The 21,921-nt window shown below is 42.6% G+C and overlaps 1 protein-coding gene across 1 annotated transcript in view; it reads left to right on the top strand.

Annotated features, from left to right (window-relative positions):
* Positions 1–21,921, top strand: part of ORC1 (origin recognition complex subunit 1) — a 29,284-nt gene that overhangs the window by 7,198 nt on the left and 165 nt on the right. Inside the window, exons 6-18 of the mRNA XM_007459610.1 lie at positions 221–231; positions 4,073–4,417; positions 5,318–5,419; positions 6,032–6,227; positions 8,467–8,564; positions 9,136–9,237; positions 9,660–9,831; positions 10,587–10,694; positions 10,966–11,115; positions 11,814–11,933; positions 16,801–16,970; positions 17,519–17,606; positions 21,797–21,916. Of these exons, the coding sequence (XP_007459672.1) occupies positions 221–231; positions 4,073–4,417; positions 5,318–5,419; positions 6,032–6,227; positions 8,467–8,564; positions 9,136–9,237; positions 9,660–9,831; positions 10,587–10,694; positions 10,966–11,115; positions 11,814–11,933; positions 16,801–16,970; positions 17,519–17,606; positions 21,797–21,916 (1,782 nt within the window). The remainder of the gene's footprint in view (positions 1–220; positions 232–4,072; positions 4,418–5,317; positions 5,420–6,031; positions 6,228–8,466; positions 8,565–9,135; positions 9,238–9,659; positions 9,832–10,586; positions 10,695–10,965; positions 11,116–11,813; positions 11,934–16,800; positions 16,971–17,518; positions 17,607–21,796; positions 21,917–21,921) is intronic.

Genomic DNA, 21,921 nt, shown 5'->3' on the forward strand with positions numbered 1-21,921 from the left:
TGCGGGCCTCTCACTGTCGTGGCCTCTCCCATTTGCGGAGCACAGGCTCCGGACGCGCAGGCCCAGCGGCCATGGCTCACGGGCCCAGCCGCTCCGCGGCACGTGGGATCCTCCCGAAACGGGGCACGAACCCGCGTCTCCTGCATCGGCAGGCGGACTCCCAAGCACTGCGCCACCAGGGAAGCCCTGGCAGGCGGATTCTTAACCACTGCGCCACCAGGGAAGTCCCTCGTATGGTAGTTTTATTTTTGCCTTTTTGAGGATCCTCCATACTGTTATCCGTAGTGGCCGCACCAATTTACATTCCCACCAACAGTGCATAAGGGTTCCCTATTCTCCATATCCTCACCAACACTTGTTATTTGTTTTCTTTCTGATGATAGCCATTCTGACAGGTGTGAGGTGATACTTCATCTTGATTTGCATTTCTCTGATGATTAGTGACATTGAGCACCTTTTCATGTACCTATTGGCCATCTGTATAGCTTCACTTGGAATACTGTCTGTTCGGGTCCTCTGTCCATTTTCTAATCTCATTGTTTGTTTTCCTGCTATTGTATGAGTTCTTGATATACTTTGGATATTAACCCCTTATCAGATATTTGATTTGCAAATATTTTCTCCCATTCAGTAGGTTGCCTTTCATTTTGTTGGTGGTTTCCTTCATGTCCAGAAGCTTTTTAATTTGGTGTAGTCCCACTTGTTTTTATTTTTGTTGCCTTTGTTTTTGGTGTCAGATCCAAAAAATCATCATCAAGATCCATGTCAAGGAGCTTATTACCACCTATGTTTTCATCTAAGAGTTGTATGGTTTCAAGCCTTACATTCAAGTCTTTAATCCATTTTGAATTAATTTTTGTGTATGATGTAAGATAGTAGTCCAGTTTCATTCTTCTGCATGTTTCAATTCTTCTGTCCAATTTTTCCAGCATCATTTAATGAAGAGTCTGTCCTTTCCTTATTGTATGTTCTTGGCTCCTTTGTTGTAAATTAATTGGTCATATATATGTGAGTTTGTTTCTGGGCTTTCTATTTTGTTCCATCGATCTGTGTGTGCCAAAACCATACTGTTTGGATTACGGTAGCTTTGTAATATAGTTTCAAATCAGGGATTGTGATGCCTCCAGGTTTGTTTTTCTTTCTCAAGATTGCTTTGGCTATTTGGGGTAAAATTTCTTTTCTGTTTAATTTTTTGAGGAACCACCATACTCTTCCATAGCAGCTGCATCATTTTACATTCTTATCAGTAACACACAAGAGTTCCATTTCCCCACATTGTCACCAACTATTTAGATCTTGTTATTATTATGTTGTTTTATATTGTTATTTTCTGTGGTTTTGATTGTAGCTATGCTAATGGGTGTGAGGTAGTATGTCATTGTTACATTTCTCTAATGATTAGTGATGTTAAGCCCTGTAATTAGCTAATTCTTCAAGAGCTTAGCTACTAAGGTGACATTGCTTTTAGATCCTTAGTGGAAGAGCTAAGAAATATATATATATATTTGTTATAATATAGTGTTAAAACTCTTAAATTCATACTCATACTTCTAATCTATACTATGGGGTTCTTTCCATCCTTCCCACATTCCATAATTCCAAATCAAAATTGATTTGCAGTTTTTATGCCTTTAGAATATATTCCACTGAGGGAGTAACGTTGCTTTGATTAACTTTTTTTTCTTCCACCAATGGTTATTTTATTGGTGATATACAGTTAGTTTCTTTCATTTCTGTTTAATTTTAGGGCTTTTCCCATCTTTGATTGATTTTCAAAACATTTAAAACATTAGCATAGTTAAAGAGTCAAAACTATTTAAGACAAGTGTACTCAGATAAGCCCCATTCCTTTCTTTACCCTTGCTCCCTGTTTCTACCTCATCTTTTGTAGGTAATCAATTTTATTAGTTTCTGGTTTATTTTTCCTTTGGTTTTTGCAAAAATCAACAGATAAATCAAAACACACACAGACATATATACACACAGTCATATACAAACATGCATATAATTTTTATTTTATTATAGTTTTATTTCCCATTCTTTCTTACCCAGTAGGATATTATACTGGATGTATTCTTTTCCATCTTAACTTTTTTCACTAATGATATATCTGAAAGCTACTCCATGGCTGTTCTGAGAGCTCGTCCTCATCCTATTAGGTGTCCTTAATTTTTCTGTTTATGCGCCAAGTTCATTGAGTATAAGTTATTTGCATTCTTGATAGCTCCTTAGTAGGAGCTATCAAGAATACAAATGTTTAGGAGCTGAATATAAACATATAAAACATTTTGGAAATGCAGAAGACTACTAGAGAAATAATTTGTAATACCACCATTTAGAAATAATTGAGTGTTTTTTTCACTGTTGATTTTGTAGGACCTTGAAAGTTAGGGTCAAAAATTTAAACTTGACACAGTTACATAATTAGATGAGGCAGATATGATGAAAATATTTTGGATTGTTTTTGACAGAAAGATGGGGAAATGAGGCATGAGGGAGACCAGGACTTTGGGACATTTTTACATTAATTTAGATATGAGTTACCCTCAAATTTACCACACAGGTACTAGATGACTTCTTACCTTGTCTGCAGCTATTCCACACACACCCTGTGCTGTGACTAAAGTGAACTCCTCTGCCCAGTGCTTTCCTGCCTCGTTGCCTTAGCTCACATCAATCTCATTTATTCTCTTCACTTATTCCCCTCCTTCCCCTTTCAACTCTGTTGAAATTTTGCTTTTCTTTCAAGGTCTGTCTCAAAAGCCATGTTTATTAGCACTTAGGTGCTTTAGGACAATTTTTAAACTTCATACTATAGACATTTATGTGTATCATCTGCCCTGTTACTTTTGGCTGCATTGGGTCTTCGTTGCTGCATGCGGGCTTTCTCTAGTTGCAGCGAGAGGGGGCTACTCTTCATTGTGGTGCATGGGCTTCTCATTGCAGTGGCGTCTCTTGTCGCAGAGCATGGGCTCTAGGCACGTGGGCTTCAGTGGTTGCAGCTCGCAGGCTCAGTAGTTGTGGCATGCGGGCCCTAGAGCATGTGGGCTTCAGTAGTTGTGGTGTGCAGGCTCGGTAGTTGTGGCTTGCGAGCTCTAGAGCTCATTCTCAGTAGTTGTGGTGCACGGGCTTAGTTGCTCCGCGGCACGTGGGATCTCCCCATACCAGGGATCGAACCCATGTCCCCTGCGTTGGCAGGCAGATTCTTAACTACTGAGCCACCAGGGAAGTCCCACATATCTTTTTTTTTTTTTTTTTTTTCTTTGCGGTACGCAGGCCTCTCACTGTTGTGGCCTCTCCTGTTGTGGAGCTTAGGCTCCGGACGCTCAGGCTCAGCGGCCATGGCTCACGGGCCTAGCTGCTCCGCGGCATGTGGGATCTTCCTGGACCGGGGCACGAACCCGTGTCCCCTGCATCGGCAGGCGGACTCTCAACCACTGCGCCACTAGGGAAGCCCCCACATATCTTTTAATAGCTCAATTGCTAACTGTGAATGAATGTCCAGGTTCTTGGTGCCTTTGGTCATGGTGAGAGAGGAGCAGATCCAAATGTGGCTCTGTGTATTCTTAGAACCCAGTTGGATACCCCCCACCCCCACCCCCGGGGACCCATCTCTCTGTTGGTAGATATAATCTGGGTTAAGAAAAATCTAGGACTTGGTATTAGTCAACAGAGCCGTTGGTATAAATTTTTTCAGATGCTGTTGAATGGGGCCTGAGGATGTGCAGTATCACCCTGGTTGAGAACCACTCTTCTGGTAGATTACTTCACAGAAAACCTGACCTGAACATTTATCTATAAAAGCTGATTTAACTGTTGACTTATGGTTCTAGCTAGCAAAATTACTCGTAGAATTTAAGAGAGAGACTAAAAATAATAAGAGCTACCTGGCGCAGGAAAAGAAAGCATAGAATAATTCAAAATATGGATAACTCATGTCTTTTGTATCACTCAGTGAATGAGTTTATCTATAAAGAGATTAGGGGTGTATATAGTGCATAGTTATAAAATTCACACATTGTCTATGGTGATTTCTCTTGAACTTAGGTTTCCCTAGGACACATAACACTAGGATTTCCCAGCAGACTTCATGGGCCTCGTTGGAGTCTCCTGGAAGGATGAAACGGAAAGTGGCCTTCTCTGAGATCACCTCACCTTCAAAGAGGTCTCAGCCTAATGGTCCTCAGAACTCATCTGCAGCTCTGAAAACTCCAGAGAAAGCTGGAGAGATTCAGCAGTGTTGGGCCGAGGATGACAAGAAGGCTTCACCTGATCGTTGCATGATCCTGAGAACTCGAGTCCCAGCTTTGAAAACGACAGAGACTAGTGAAGAAAGAACATTTACTCCTGTCAGGGGGGGACAGAAATCCTTGGTGGTGCCTTCTGTGATTCTGAAACCAGAAAACATCAAAAAGAGGTAACTGGGGATGCTCCCCTGCCTCCCGCAGAGCAAATAGAGATCCTTCACATGATGTGAAAAGTGTGGGTCACAGCCGATAAATCTGCCTGTGTCACAGAATCACCAGCTTTTCCAAAATACAGATTTCTGAGCCTTTCCCTAGATGTAGGAAATTAACCTCCAAGCGTTGGGCCCAGGAATCTGCACTTTGAGATGCTCTTTGGTTGATTCTGATATACCCAGCTGTCCTTTGGGGATCACGGCTCCAGAAGATAATTTCCCAAACCTGAACTGCTTCACAGTCCTGGATTTCATTACTTGCTGTGGCTCTTTGTCACATTTTAACAGTGATTTTCTTAGGTTTTTGGGGTTTTTTTCTTTTAAATTGGAAGCCATTTTCAAATACATACAGTACAAGAAGATAATGCATCTAGAAAAAGCTCTGCAGTTTGACATTGGGCAATGTTTATAAATAATGCGCTGCACAGGGAATGTGACAAGCCTGAAATTTCAATATTTCCTGCTCAGAAACTGCAGCACCTGGCTTACCTAGTTTGCTTGATAAATGCTTTGTATTGAAAATATAGCTGCATTTCTGCTACCCTTGAGTGGACAGTAAATTCATTGATATGTCAGAAATTAAAAAAGGATAAGAAACTCTGCCTAGGATTAGTATGTTCTGATCTCTAGTTGGAGAGGTGATGAGTCTGATTTAAATGATAAGCTTTTGGCAAACTTTAATCTCTGGGTTTGAGTCAAACTTCAGTTACAAACTTTTTAGCACAGTGTGATTAGCTCCTTCCAAAGTAGCTGCAGAAAGGATAGGAGCCAGTCAGGCCACCTGACTATCTTCTAGTCCTGCTGCTGATCCCTGGTGCCCAAAACTGCTTTCCATAACCTTGCTGTGGTATCTTGCAGGGAGGCCAAAGAACCAGTTCAGGATGAAGCTACCTCTGCTCCCCGTCGTATCTGCAGAAAGAGCTCTCTCTTGACTTTGAATCGGATTAGGCAGCAGCTTAGGTAAGACTGCTGCTTGGCAGGCATAAAAACATCCTGCCATTTGTGAAATCTATAATCCTATTTCTTAAATCCTCTTTTTATTTCTTGTTTGTTGTTTGCTAATCCATTGAAATTCTCCTTTACCTAGTATGTCTGGAATTATGTTAATTTCACATAAACGTAGTAGTTTGAAAGAGGCAAGAAACACTGCCCTGGCCTTAGGTGGCTCCCAGGGCCCCATAATCATCACACCCAGCAAGACTGTTAGTGCGGTGCCTAAGAGCATGAACTTTGATTCTGATAGACTTGGATTTGAACCTGGGCTTTGTCATTTACTATCTGTGTAACCTTGGGAAGGTTACTTAACCTTTCTAAGCCTTGGATTCCTCATCTATAAAATGGGAATAATAATAATAAACAAGTCACAAAGTTTTGCAGGGTTTAATGAGATAATATAAATAAAGCCCTTAATAGAGCTTCCCGGTAGCAAGAGCCCAAGAAAAGGAGCACATCTGATATTGCTCGGTTGCAGGAGAGACTCTGCAATACCTCGAATCCACACTGATCTGTTAGGAGCTTCTTATGTACACTTCAAACATTGAATATCAGAAAATAATGTGTCCTACCATTCAGGTTTTTAGGTAATTGTAAAAGTGACCAAGAAGAGGAAGAGTTTCTGCCGGTAGCCGAGATTTCAGACTCTGACAGTGAGGAGGAAGAGGCTTTCACACCCCCTTTTCCAAGGAGAACACCCAGCAATGTGTCCAGGAACCTACGCTCTTCCATGAAGTCATCCTTACAGACCCCCTCCAAGACACCAAAGAAAACCGTAAGGTTCTTTTAGGTTTATTTCTTGTAATTTAGAAATTGTGGTGACTGAGCTCACACAACTAATAACAGCTGGGTTTTGAGCATAGGTCTGTCATATTCAAAGCTATGCCACTTGGAGTATTCATGGAGGAAAGGTTCTTTTTCTTTTTTTTAATTTAATTTTTATTTTGTATTGGGGTATAGTTGATTTACAATGTTGTGTTTCAGGTGTACAGCAAAGTGGTTCAGTTATATATATATACATATATTCATTCTTTCTCAGATTCTTTTCCCATATAAGTTATTACAGAGTATTGAGTAGAGTTCCCTGTGTATTCATGGAGGAAAGGTTCTACGTGAACCCTAGGACTGAAAACGAACCCAGTAGACAGTGATAAAATTTGAGTCCAAGTTCCTTTTAAGATACGGAACCGAATGGCCAAGAGCCAAACTGCCTGAGGGAAGGACAAGAACTGTAAGAATGGACTCCTCATCTTTGCATTTCCCTTGAAAGCTGGCAGAGGGCTTTGTGCGTAGTCAGTGCTCAGTGGGTATTGAATCCAGGGCTGCTGAGCCATGTCATTGGTTTTGTTGTGCCACTCAATGCACTTGAGGAATAGGGAGCACTACTAGGTGTTGGTAATGAGTTGTGTAACAGAAACGTGGAAGAGGTAAATGGATGTCTCTGCTTTCTGTGGAACTTTAGCAGAGCATTGAAACTATTAAGAAAAGAGGGTCTTACTGTGTTCAAACATGTTTGAGAAATGTTTGGATTAAACAACGTTAAACTGGTTTCATTATCACATGACTTCTCAAGGCCATTAACTTATTAATGTTATTGTGAGGGCATTAGTATATTAGGAAACATTTTTCGTGGAGCATCTTGTTCTTTAGAACAATTTAGAAATGCCTAATTAGGGACATTTCTAAAGCTGATCTCCATTTTCCCATATCAAGAAAAATGTGATTGGGCTTGGGTTGAAGTCAAATTAAAGACCTTTAGGGAAGGAAATCCAATAGATCGGCTTTGGACGAGATAGTCTTGTAGAATAGCTCACCCGGATGATCTGGTTTGATTGCATCTCCTGGGTCCCACCCAGAAGAAGGGATTTAGGGGCGGGGCCGGGGCCTCTTTAGCATAATAAAAAAAGTCAGAAGTCCACCTTTTTTTTAAAAAGAAAAAACCTTCTCAGCAAGGTTTGTTATTATTTTCCTGTTTTCTCCAGAGTTAATAGATGTTAAGCTGTTAACAGGGTCTAAATGCTGTTCTGCATTTGGGAAGAGTGTAGAGACTATCACTTTATAGCTTGGCTACAAGCAGAGGGTGGGTAGGTGAAATGCCCCCACAAAAGGGAGTGCTTTGTGGAAGCACCATGAATACTACTGGGTAGCAGGCCTGCTCTAATGAGCCAGCAGCAAGAAAAAAAAGAGAATGGTGAAATCGGTCTGTGGGCCTAAACTGAATGACCCTATGGTTTGAAGTGGAAAAATCTGGGGAGGTTTCTTCAAGTACTGTGTAGTGGATTGTGGAAGTTCTGAGCTAAAGATTGACCATATTTTCAAAGAAGGCTAGAGGAAGATCTTTTTTATTTATATTTTTTAAAGATGCTTTTTTATTTTAATCAGTGAATGCAACTCATGGGGGCAGAATAGAGGAGGATCTTATGAATCAAACCCAGTTTATGCCTGCTACTGTACCCTATTTGGGCAGAGTATTTAGGATTTTTTAATAATTTGCCTTTCTTTGAAGATAGTATTTTACTTTGAAAAGTATTTAATCCATACTTTTATTCATTCTTTCCTCAGCCTGACATTGTTTTCAAATCCTAATACTATATGTAAATTAGAAATAAGAAATTGTGTTTGGACTATGAACAAAATGTATGTGTAATGTGAGGAGAGAAAGGGAGAATCTTGGCAATTTATACAGGAAAGAACTAAGAGGAATTCACTACCTCTCTTCTTTTTATCAGCTCATCATGAATCAGATTTGCTGATGCATCCTGGATGGAGTTTTGCTTTGTTTTTTCCTTCTGAAATATGTTCTGTCTCTCTCTTTTTATTTTGGAGTATAGGTGATTTACAGTGTTGTGTTAGTTTCAGGTGTACAGCAAAGTGATTCAGTTATACATAAACATATATCCATTCTTTTTCAGATTCTTTTACCATATAGGTTATTACAGAATATTGAGTAGAGTTCCCTTTGCTCTACGGTAGGTCCTTGTTGATTATCTAAATGTTCTCTCTTTTGAATATAGCCCGAGCCCAGAATACCACGTCATGCCACTCCCCGGATCCGCAGCCGAAACCTGGCTGCCCAGGAGCCCACCAATGTGCTGGAGGAGGCCCGGCTGAGGTGACGCTGCTCGGGGGCCCCTGCTTTCATTCACATGAACTGGGAGTGCTTTGTAGTCATTAGTGTACATAATAAAGGTAGAGAGTAAGATGAACGTGTGTGTCTAGAAAGAAGAAATCTCAAGCAGTGTCTGGGTGAGCTACTGTGGACAGGCTCTGGGAGGAGTCTGCAGTCCACTGCCACCACTTTCTCAGGGTTGGAAGGTGATGAGTCAGGACACTGCTTCTCAGTTGCGGTGCCCTTTAGAACTGCGTGGGGACTTTTTCAAAATACATAAGCCTAGATCCTGCCAGAAATCAGCTGAATCAGAATCTCATGTGGGATGAGGTCCACCCATGTGATTTGAGGAACCTCCCCAGGTGATATGTACTCTTAGTTAGAAGCACTGAGTTGGGTGATTTGTCTGGGTGGAGAAAGGCCAAATGAAAAAGTTTAAGAATGAAGGCTTTCCCTTGGATGTGAGATTAAGGTTTCAAATAGAAACTATAGATAAATCTTTTCCATTTATTACTGAGTAGATAGTAAAATGCTTCTAAAGTCCTCCTTTTCCCTCATTTACCACCAACTTTAGGCTGCATGTTTCTGCTCGACCTGCGTCTCTTCCCTGTCGGGAACAGGAATTCCAGGACATGTACAACTTTGTGGAAAGCAAACTCCTTGACCATACTGGAGGGTGAGTCATGTTGAGGAAGCAGGATGCTCAGGGCGGAAGGCCCTGCTAGTGTACCACGTCAGGTGCTGTAGTTCACCCAAGCGGTCTTTCCCTGGTGTCAGAACAGGCAAGGCCATTGCTGAAGCCTAAGCTTCTGAAGCAGTTTTTGTTGTCAAAGTAATTCTATAGAATTCTGTCTTACAGAGAAAATGACACTGGCCTTTTTTGGGTGGGCACTTTGCATACAGCCTTGCTTATAGAATGAATGGTTCTATATAAAGAGGTCCTGCTCTGATCAGCTTCCAAGGATGGTCCTTACTCCTCCCACCTCCACATTTCAGGGGCCTCTGTCCTTCATTCAGCACACATTCTCATGCTCATAACTGATGATAGTGTAAGGCAGCTGCACAGACCTAGCCCGGGGTCTTCTCTTCTTGCCCCAGGTGCATGTACATCTCCGGGGTCCCTGGGACAGGGAAGACTGCCACTGTACACGAGGTGATTCGCTGCCTGCAGCAGGCATCCCAAGCAAATGATGTTCCTCCCTTTCAATACATTGAAGTCAATGGCATGAAGCTGACAGAGCCCCACCAAGTCTATGTGCAAATCTTGCAGGTGAGCAACACTGTTTGGGCTTTTTGTTTTGGGTTTTTTGGTTTGTCTTTGGGTTTTTTTGGCCACACGGCTTGCAGGATCCTAGTTCCCCGACCAGGGATCAAACCCAGGCCCTCGGCAGTGAAAGCACGGAGTCCCAGCCACTGACTGCCAGGGATTCCCCTGTTTGGGCTTTTTGGAAAATACAGTTTCTGGGTGGCACATGAAAAGGGAAAGGTTTATTTAATTTTGTGCATATTACATGTTCACAACTTGCCAAGCATTGTCCTTTGTGTAGAGGTAGCAAGGGCAAAGAAGGCAGAATTCCTCCCCTCAAGGACTTTGAAGTCTAGGAGCTGGATAGGAATTTCTGGAAGCTAGTACTTACCAACATGGTGAAAACCATTTGTACACAGCGGGCATTGTGGCAAACCGGAAAAGGGGTCAGAGGTAGGCCGAAGTTTGCATCTCACTTTTTCATTCATTAGCCGTTATGCTGGAACAAGTTATGCTGGAACAAGTAACGTCCAGTTACAGTCATACACTAATGATTTTGGAGGGGCTTCTGGGGCCAGCCTGTGGCTCATTTGCATTTCAAACACTATTGTCTTTTGTTGCCTTCTCTTCTCCTTCCAGTGGAAGGCAGAGGGTAGGATACTGAAGTCCTCAGGCTGAATAGCTTCCTCTATATGCAGATTTAACTTTAAGCCCAGGGGAGTAAAGTTCTTACAGTTCACCACACATTCCCCCACCCACCCCGCCCCACCGCAATGCAGAAGCTGACGGGTCACAGGGCAACAGCTCACCACGCGGCAGAACTGCTGGCTAAGCGATTCCGCACTCGAGGGTCCTCTCAGGAAACCACGGTGCTGCTTGTGGACGAGGTAAGGAGGTGCCCACGGAAGGACTGGAGAAGTGGCGTGGCACTTGATTGCAATGTTCCAGGAGCAAATACTGGGCGGGAGGAACGTCCTGGCTCCCTTCTTCCTTCGCTTTGGCCCATTCTCTGGTGGTGAGAGGCATGTGTCCATTGATGTCCTTGCTGGTGGTGTGACGTGAGAGCACATGAAGCTAAAGCAGTGGTAACAGGCTTCACTCCGGGGTCCCAGCTCCATCTCTGTGGTTGACGCTGCGTCTCTCTCCATTTCCTGGCAGCTCGACCTTCTGTGGACTCAGAAACAAGACGTAATGTACAATCTCTTTGACTGGCCCACTCACAAGGAGGCCCGGCTTGTGGTCCTGACCATTGCCAACACCATGGATCTGCCAGAGCGCATCATGATGAACCGGGTGTCCAGCCGACTGGTAGGGCCATTCTCAAGCTGTTCTTACAGACCCATAATTCTGGGCCAAGGATTTCTCCAAAAAATGAATACATAGGAATCTAAAATAAATAGGAAAAGTAAGAAATGTGATTTCTGAAATTCTTATAATTACTAAGTTGGAATTAAATATGTCACCATTGCATGGCTTTCTGCAAACATATCTTCTTGGTGTTCTGCTACCTCCGCACTCTTAAACTGCACAGAACCTTAAAGGTTTAATTATTTAAAAAAATACTTAAGTGCTTACCCTTGTCAGGCAGTGTTAGATGCACGGAGTATGGCTGTGAACGGGGCAGACACGATCTCTGCCCTTGTGGACCTTGTGGTTCAGCTGGAGTGAAACCGGGAGCCAAGCTGGTGCATGTTGTAGAGATGAAGACCGTCCCACCCACTCTAACGAGAGGACCTCTGCTCAGATCTACTTGTAAATGATTCCAGTAGAATAGAAGATTCTTTTAAGCTAAATGAAAAAACAGTCGAGAGCTACTGCCCTACAGGATCCCACAGGCCATTGTCAGTAACAAGAGGAGCTGGAAGCAGTGGTAGTCCTGGGATGAAATGTGTAAATTGTTACATGGGACTTGGAAATCAGGTTTGGGGACTTGCAAGTGGCTTTCCACCAGGACTGTCAGAGTGGGAAATCCATGAACTTGTTCCTCTGTCATCTTGACTCCCCAGGGTCTAACCCGGATGTCCTTCCAGCCCTATACTCACAGCCAACTACAACAGATCCTGGTGTCCCGACTCAAACATTTAAAGGCCTTTGAGGATGATGCCATCCAGTTGGTAGCCAGGAAGGTAAGTCGCCTTTGGGGAGCTCCTAGTCACCCCGACAGTTTTTGCCGAGTACCTGCCCATGTGAGGCCCTATGCTGGGTGCTCTGGAGATGAAGAAAAAATTAGGAAGTCCTGTAAAAACAAATACCAAAACATAGAAACAAAATTCTGAAAAATTCCTTAACCTTCTTATTGTATAACTAATTAGAAGGCTCTGAGTATGGTGGGCTTATATATAAGTAAAGATTAATTGATTCAGGGAGCTTTGTATAATCAAAAGGGCAACATAGTGAGTGAGGTAGACAAACCTGGTTTGAATTCTGGCTCTGATACTTTAATAAGCATGTGGAAGGTTACAGAAAAGTTACTTAAAAACTTCCTGGGTTTCAGTTTTCTTCTCTGAAAAATGGGAATAATAATAGTTACCTCGGGCTCCCCTGGTGGTGCAGTGGTTGAGAGTCCGCCTGCCGATGCAGGGGACACAGGTTCGTGCCCCAGTCCGGGAAGATCCCACATGCTGCGGAGCATCTGGGCCTGTGAGCCATGGCCGCTGAGCCTGCACGTCTGGAGCCTGTGCTCCGCAATGGGAGAGGCCCGCGTACAGCAAAAAAAAAAACAACAAAAAAAAAAACAGTTACCTCATAGGGTCATTGTGAGAATTAAATGAGACCGTGTCTGTAATGTACCTAGCAGGGTGCATGTTCCATGGTAGATATGAAGTGTGGGATGCCTACCCCCTCCAGGCTTACTGGGAGAATGCCAATTGAGATTCCACTAAGACTTCTCCGAGGCTGCTGAGGAACAACTCAGGTTAAATGTCCACCTTGAGCTGAATGAAAGACACCACACATCCACAGTATTTCAGCACTTAAAAGAGTTATATTTCTAGTTTCTTACTGGAAATGATGTGAACTCTGAATGCCTATAGCAGCAACACACGTCTGTAACACCTGTTCACAGCTGGGTACTATATTAAGTATTAGGGTCAGAGGTGAGCGAGATATGGTGTTTATCTCCAAGCTTTGCTTTCTAGGAGAGAGATCCTCAAAGTTACTATCTAACCCTTCTGTTGGTAGAGTTTTCCACCTCTGCAATCATGCAATTTCTAAAAGTTCTTTTTTTTCCTCTGAATGGTCCTTTTATATACCATCCTACTTATTTGAGGTTGTTTTCTCCTTTTTCCTCGAAGATGCTTTGTCTGTTGGTTTTGGTCTCTATCCTGCATCGTTAGACTTTCCTCAGCTGCCATTGTGGTCCGCTGAGGTCTAAGGGTGGAGATTACAGAGCTGATTGGGAGCTCTGAATATATAATTGGGGCTTGTTCATTGAGAGCTTGCTGAGGGGTAATCTGATCGGGCCAATTTCAATACCTTTAGTTTATTCCCATAGTTTCTGGGATAGTCAGATTTCAAAGAGTAGGCTTCCCCTGTCCTGCCTGCAGGGCAGTGTTCTAGGATCAGGGGAGGTGGGCTGGAGTCAGGGAGGGTGGAGGTCTTCAAATTCAGCATGCAAATAGTAACCATCTATATTTAGTAAGGGACATTCCCTCCTCTGCAACAATACCAAGTGTTACTAGTCCAGAGACTTTTTTGTTTATCCTTGCTTGAGAGTAAATTTCTGGTCTCCTGCCATGGTACATAAGAGGGATAATCTCCGGGGCAAAGAGTTTTATGGAAACAGTACAAATTACCAAGGCACAAAATTTTCTCACAGAGCCCTAAACCCTCCCTCAGTGGCCCTGATGTTCACCAACAGCATGAAATGGGGGAGAGGTCTAGGGCAAGGGTCAGCAAACTTTCTGCGAAGGGCCAGTAGTAAATGTTTTAGGCTTTCTGGGCCATAATGGTCTGTCACCACTATTCAACTCTGCCTTTGCGTTGTGAAGGCAGCCATGTATTATATAATATGTAAACAAATGCACATAGCTGTGTTACAATAAAACTTTATTTACAAAAACATGTGGTAGGCCATAGTTTGCCGACTCCTGATCTAGGGCATCCGTTTCTTAACTTTCAACCAGTCCTCTTTATTTTAGCCAAACTTCCCCCTTTACCTCCAGTTCCAGCATCACTAACTTCTGAGCATTTTGAAGATTTTTAATGTAACTTAGGTTTGTTCTTGGATTCCTCACTGCGGGCTTAGGAATGGGCTTTCTCAGGCTGCTAGGTTAACCAGTACCCTGCCACTTCTTTCCAACTTTCAGAATTATATTGTTTACTGCTCTCCAGTTGCTTCCTTTTCTTATTTACGGTTCTTGGTCTTTAAATGAGGTTTCAGAAGACTTCAAATTTGGCTGCTGTTTTTACCCAAAACTCTTGCCTGTAATTTCAAACCTCTCTTTCATTTCTTAACATAAAAACATACCTATATTGTTTATCTTATGATATCTGAAGTCTTTGTAGGTTTACTTCTGTTGATTGCTGATTCACATGTCTGTATTGTCTTGTTTCCTTGTTTTTTGTGTCTTGATTTTTTTTTTCTTAACTATGCTCATTTTCTTAAGAGCTTTATCTGAGAGTTGATTGAGGCCTGGGTTGAAGTTGAATTCATTTAGTTTGTTTGTGCTTCTGTCAGTTACTGAGGGGCACTACCAACTGGGACCATTTTTAAACAAAATTCTCTACTTGAGGTTTTTAGGAGACAACATAAATTTGGGCTACAAATCCATGTGAGGGCTTGTGGTTGCAAAGACTCGGTGAGTTTTTGTCACCCTACACCCACCTAACGCCAAGGTTACAACAGGTCATTTTTCTTGCCATCCCTTCTGCATGATAAGTCTTTCACTCACCCTCATACTGGGGCTGTAGTGGAGGTTGGGTCCCAAGTTTATGCAAGGTCTTTTCTTAGATTCCATGTTGGGTGGCCCCAACTTTTTCTGTCTCTGTCACCCCAGAAGCAGTCAAAAAGAGTGCTTACGGTTGCCAAGGTTCACAGGTACCCTCAGAGTGGGAAGTGCTTTGGGTGTTTTCTAGCCTCCCAGGGTCACCTGTCCACTTTGATTCTAGGCCTCTGAGCAGCCCTTGAGTCCCTGCTATTAACCACTGTATGGTGCTGCTTCACACAGAGGAAAGGAGGAGTGATAGGGCGGAAACATCCCCAGGACATCCTCACCAGCTGAATATGGGAGATTAGAAGGAGGGGATAATATACGCCAGTGCTCATGTTTCTGTCTTGGGTTACTGGAAAAGTGATTTTTGTTTTGAATGTCTTATATTTGAATTCTGAAAACAGAAATAGACACAAAACATTTAAAAACTCCTATAATCCTGTCTGTCGTACTGAGTGAAGTAAGTCAGAAAGAGAAAAACAAACATTGTATATTAACGCATATATGTGGAACCTAGAAAAGTCGTATAGATGAACCTATTTGCAGGGCAGGAATAGAGATGCAGATGTACAGAGCGGACATGTGGACACAGGGGAGGGGTGGGGTGGGGAGAATGGGATGAATTGGGAGTCTGGGATTGACATAAATACACTACCATGTGTAAAACAGATAGCTAGTGGGAACCTCCTGTATAGTGCAGGAAGCTCAGCTTGGTGCTCTGTGATGACCTAGATGGGTGGGATGGTGGGAGAGGGAGGTCCAAGAGGGAGGGAATATATGTATACATGTATTCACTTCGTTGTACAGCAGAAACTAACACAACACTGTAAAGCAACTATACCCCAATTGAAAAAAAAGTCAAAAAATAAAAAAAAATCTCCTATAATCCCACTTCCCAGAAATGACTCTTTTTAATGTCTTAGTTTTGGTGTGTGTATGCCTGCGCATGCATGTATGTGTATGCCTGTACGATTTGCTTTTTTAAACTTAATGTTTTATAATTGGAAGAAAATAGTTACTTTGGGACACTATCAGACAGGATGTTATCGCCTGCGATGGTTGTCAGGCGAATGATGGGGTTGCTGGCAAGCACTGGGAATATACAAACAGAAATGCTTGCAGGCAATGGTGATTCCAGGAGTTCCCTCAGTTAAATTTAAAATGCAAGAGCCCTCCTATGTCATCTTGGGAGAGAGTATAGGATTCCCCGTAAAGGGAGCCCAGGAGCCCCTCAGCCTCTGTGCACATGGAAAGGAAGGCAGGCACAAAAGCAGAGCCACTGGCATGGGGGGTTGGTCTAATTCATCTAACCACAGATTCCTCTGGGTCCTCCAGCTTCATGGCTTCCTTCCCTCTTGATTCTGGTTCATTTAGCCATTGACCAGGTAGTTTCCAAAATTCATCACATGCTGTGAGGGAGGCTCAGGCTGTGGCTTTTTTTTTTTTTTTTTTGCGGTACGTGGGCCTCTCACTGTTGTGGCCTCTCCCGTTGCGGAGCACAGGCTCCGGATGCGCAGGCTCAGCGGCCATGGCTCACGGGCCCAGCGTCTCCGCAACATGTGGGATCTTCCCAGACCGGGGCACGAACCCATGTCTCCTGCATCGGCAGGTGGACTCTCAACCACTGCGCCACCAGGGAAGCCCCAGACTGTGGCTTTATCTCCAAAATAGGCTCCACCTCAGCCTCTTGGCTTTTTCTCTTCATGCAAGGAACAAGACCCTTGTGTCTCCAGATGGTTCAGTAATGATCTTGGGCCAAAGGTCTCTTCTTTTAGATTTCTTCATTTTTCTAATATTAAATAAAGTTGAGAATTTCTGTCTCTTCCATTCTGGAATTATCTGTAAGGCCAAGACAAAGGTGTGGTGTGGACTTGGGGAAAAGTCCCAGACAGTATAATAATTTATATCTGAGCTCCCACCAGGTTCCCAGCCAGGGCCAAGTACTTAATTTCATGCTTAAGTCCATTCCCAGCCCTTTTTATCTGAACACAGAATCAGTTGGTTTTTCTTCTGGGTTGAGATAGCAAGGGGATCTCGAGGAATAAAATGTTCCCTCTTGTAGGTAGCAGCCCTCTCTGGAGATGCACGACGCTGCCTGGACATTTGTAGGCGTGCCACAGAGATTTGTGAGTTCTCCTGCCAGAAGCCCGACTCCCCTGGCCTGGTCACTACAGCCCACTTACTGGAAGCAGTAGAGGAGATGTTTTCATCGTCATACATCACTGCCATCAAGTAAGACGCTTCTGCTTCCTGACCCTGAACCTCCCTTGGAAGACCACTGGAGAGGGCCATGGAAGCATGCTTCCCTTTCAAAGCTTTTACTCATATAACCTGCATTTACTGACAGTGCTGTACCTTTTCTTAAGGGGCATAGTCTAGTCAAAGAGACAGAAATGTAATCCTAGTATAATAGGAGAATAATTACCATGTATTGAGTTACACTATAGGTGTTTATGAAGTAAAGTGCTGTGGAAACAAGAAGAGGAAAGTAGCTACTTCTCTCACATTGAATGATATCCTCAACCATGAAATGGGGGTGTGCTGGTACATGTCCAGATATAGTTGCTGTGTTCCCTTACTTCCAAAGTGTTATTTTTCATATCATTTTGAGACTTTGAGGGGAAGGGAAATCCTTGCCAAATCATATAGGAATGTAGGAGGAAATAGTCCCAAGTTTTTTCCTCTCTCTTCTCTAAAGACACAGAGAAGTTTTATTTGGCTTTCCTTGGGTTGGTGGTACAGCCACTTAGGAGAATTCACATCTCCTCATTTTCTTTAAGGAATTCCTCCGTTCTGGAACAGAGCTTCCTGAGAGCCATCCTTGCAGAGTTCCGTCGATCAGGACTGGAGGAAGCAACATTTCAACAGGTGATTGATCTACTTTTTAAAAAATCCTATTTTGGTCTGGTGCCTTTAAAATATAATATGTGGGAATTTTAACCACTGTGTAATAGTCTGTCTCTATTTTGTGCCAACCTGATTATGCTAAAGAATATCAAACCAGCACCTATTTTTATGTGATATTTAATTGAGTTGCATGAGAAGAGGCCATTAGCAAATGGTTTCTGCATATTAGATTGAGGCTTTACTATGTGTCAGATACTTTTCTGGGAGGGGGAGATTCAAAGATGAGCAGGACAAAAGTTGCTGCTCTGATACAGCTTGTGGTATAGTGTGGGGCAAAGCTTTCAGAACAAGCCTTGTTTAAAAACAAATCACAACCATCACCCTGATACCAAATCCAGACAAAGATGTCACAAAGAAAGGAAACTACGGGCCAGTATCACTGATGAACATAGATGTAAAAATCCTCAACAAAATACTAGCAAACAGAATACAACAGCACATTAGAAGTATCATATACCCTGATCAAGTGGGGTTTATCCCAGGAATGCAAGGATTCTTCAATATACGCAAATCTATCAATGTGATTAACCATATTAACAAATTGAAGGAGAAAAACCATATGATCATCTCAATAGATGCAGAAAAAGCTTTTGACAAAATTCAACACCTATTCATGATAGAAACCCTCCAGAAAGTAGGCAAGAGGGAACTTAACCTGAACATAATAAAGGCTATATATGACAAACCCACAGCCAACATCGTTCTCAATGGTGAAAAACTGAAACCATTTCCACTAAGATCAGGAAAAAGACAAGGTTGCCAACTCTCACCACTGTTATTCAACATAGTTTTGGAAGTTTTAGCCACAGCAATCAGAGACGAAAAAGAAATAAAAGGAATCTAAATCAGAAAAGAAGTAAAGCTGTCACTGTTTGCAGATGATATGATACTATACATAGAGAATCCTAAAGATTCTACCAGAAAACTGCTAGAGCTAATCAATGAATTTGGTAAAGTAGCAGGATACAAAATTAATGCACAGAAGTATCTTGCATTCCGATACACTAATGATGAAAAATCTGAAAGAGAAATTAAGGAAACACTCCCATTTACCATTGCAACAAAAAGAATAAAATATCTAGGAATAAACCTACCTAAGGAGACAAAAGACCTGTATGCAGAAAACTATAAGACACTGATGAAAGAAATTAAAGATAATACAAACAGATGGAGAGATATACCATGTTCTTGGATTGGAAGAATCAACATTGTGAAAATGACTACACTACCCAAAGCACTCTACAGATTCAATGCAATCCTTATCAAACTACCACTGGCATTTTTCACAGAACTAGGACAAAAAATTTCACAATCTGTATGGAAATACAAAAGACCCTGAATAGCCTAAGCAATCTTGAAAAATAAAAACGGAGCTGGAGGAATCAGGCTCCCGGACTTCAGACTATACTACAAAGCTACAGTAATCAAGACAGTATGGTACTGGCATAAAAACAAATATAGATCAGTGGAAAGGAGAGAAAGCCCAGAGATAAACCCACGCACATATGGTCACCTTATTTTTGATAAAGGAGGCAAGAATATACGATGGAGAAAAGACAGCCTCTTCAATAAGTGGTGCTGGCAAAACTGGACAGCTACGTGTAAAAGAATGAAATTAGAACACTCCCTAACACCATATACAAAAATAAACTCAAAATGGATTAGAGACATAAATGTAAGGCCAGACACTATAAAACTCTTAGAGAAAAACATAGGCAGAACACTCTATGACATAAATCACAGCAACATCCTTTTTGACCCACCTCCTACAGAAATGGAAATAAAAACAAAAATAAACAAATAGGACCTAATGAAACTTAAAAGCTTTTGCACAGCAAAGGAAACCATAAACAAGAAGAAAAGACAACCCTGAGAATGGGAGAAAATATTTGCATGTGAAGCACCTGACAAAGGATTAATCTCCGAAATTTACAAGCAGCTCATGCAGCTCAATATCACAAAAACAAACAACCCAATCCAAAAATGGGCAGACCCCTAAATAGACATTTCTCCAAAGAAGATATACAGATTGCCAACAAACACATGAAAGAATGCTTAACATCACTAATCATTAGAGAAATGCAAATCAAAACTACAATGAGGTATCACCTCACACCGGTCAGAATGGCCATCATCAAAAAATCTATAAACAATAAATGCTGGAGAGGGTGTGGAGAAAAGGGAGCCCTCTTGCACTGTTGGTGGGAATGTAAATTGATACAGCCACTATGGAGAACAGTATGGGGGTTCCTTAAAAAGTTAAAAATAGGGGGCTTCCCTGGTGGCGCAGTGGTTGAGAGTCCACCTGCCGATGCAGGGGACGCAGGTTCGCGCCCTGGTCTGGGAAGATCCCACATGCCGCGGAGCGGCTAGGCCCATGAGCCATGGCCACTGAGCCTGTGTGTCCGGAGCCTGTGCTCCACAATGGGAGAGGCCACAACAGTGAGAGGCCCACGTACTGCCAAAAAAAAGCTAAAAATAGAACTACCATACGACCCAGCAATCCCACTACTGGGCATATACCCTGAGAAAACCATAATTCAAAAACAGTCATGTACCACAATGTTCATTGCAGCTGCATTTACAATATCCAGGACATGGAAGCAACCTAAGTGTCCATTGACAGGTGAATGGACAAAGAAGATGTGGCACATATATACAATGCAATATTACTCAGCCATATAAAGAAACAAAATTGAGTTATTTGTATTGAGGTGTATGGACCTAGAGTCTGCCATACAGAGTGAAGTAAGTCAGAAAGACAAAAATAAATACTGTATGCTAACACATATATATGGAATCTAAAAAAAAGAAACGGACAGGAATAAATACGCAGAAGTAGAGAATGGACCTGAGGACACGGGGAGGGGAAGGGTAAGCTGGGACGAAGTGAGAGAGTAGCATTGACGTATATACACTACCAAATGTAAAATAGCTAGCTAGTGGGAAGCAGCTGCATAGCACAGGGATATCAGCTCTGTGCTTTGTGACCACCTAGATGGGTGGGATAGGGCGGGTGGGAGGGAGACGCAAGAAGGAGAAGATATGGGGATATATGTATATGTGTAGCTGATTTACTTTGTTATACAGCAGAAACTAATCATTGTAAAGCAGTTATACTCCAATAAAGATGTTAAAAAAAAAATCACAAAGATCAAACATTCTGAGAATAATTTCAACTATATCAAGTAAAAGGAATCTTTAGGGCTTGGGCCTTAGTGGTTTATTAAAGGTGTTTAAGTATATACCTGGGAGTTTATATATCTGTGTGTATGAGTATGTTTTAGACAAATAGAGATGTCAGGAAGACATTTTCCTTCCAGCTGTTTATTTCCTTTAAGCTTTTCTTCTTTAAATTCTTTTTTTTTTTTGTGGTACTCGGGCCTCTCACTGTTGTGGCCTCTCCCGTTGTGGAGCACAGGCTCCGGACGCGTAGGCTCAGCGGCCACGGCTTATGGGCCTAGCTGCTCCGCGGCATGTGGGATCTTTCCGGACCGGGGCACGAACCCATGTCCCCTGCATCTGCAGGCGTACTCTCAACCACTGTGCCACCAGGGAAGCCCCTAAATTCTTTTTTAAACATTTAGTCGCTAGTCATGTTTTGCCCGTTTTTGTTTTTGTAAAGCCTGATACAGCTCTTCTGGAGAGAGTGACCTGTATTCTCTCTAGGCCTTTGTGCTTTTCCAAGGGACATGCCTTGGCACCTGCTCACTGTTTCTGCCAAGGAAAATGCCCTTATAGCAAAATTTGACTTGAATTATGACACTCTCAGTGGCAACACTCAGCCCCTGGAAATGAGGACTGTTTGTATAACTGTGACAGTTTCTAAGCATATTATATCTATTAACTCATGAGGGATATTGTAGTATATTTAATAGATAAAACTGAAGCTCAAAAAGTGAAATAACTGGCCCGGGTTGCTTATTTAGGTAATTGGCAGAACCAGGGTTCAGACCTGCTGTTGTCTGATTCCGAGGCCAGACATTCTGCCCCTGTGTTTGTGCCCCAGTGGGGCACCCCTTGATGCCTTCTGGGGTACTGAGTATCCTGGAAAAGAAGTGTCTCATTTTCCCAAAAGAAGAAATAATGATTGGATACAGACCCAGGACTACCTTCTGGCAGCTGACCTCAGGTTTGTTTTTTGTTTCTAGGTATACACTCAACACGTGGCACTGTGCAGGATGGAGGGTCTCCCGTACCCCACCATGTCAGAGACCATGGCGGTGTGCTCTCATCTAGGCTCCTGCCGCCTCCTCCTTGTGGAGCCCAGCAGGGA

Source organism: Lipotes vexillifer, unplaced genomic scaffold (assembly GCF_000442215.2).
Source record: "Lipotes vexillifer unplaced genomic scaffold, Lipotes_vexillifer_v1.1 scaffold525, whole genome shotgun sequence".
Classification (NCBI taxonomy): Eukaryota; Metazoa; Chordata; class Mammalia; order Artiodactyla; family Lipotidae; genus Lipotes; species Lipotes vexillifer.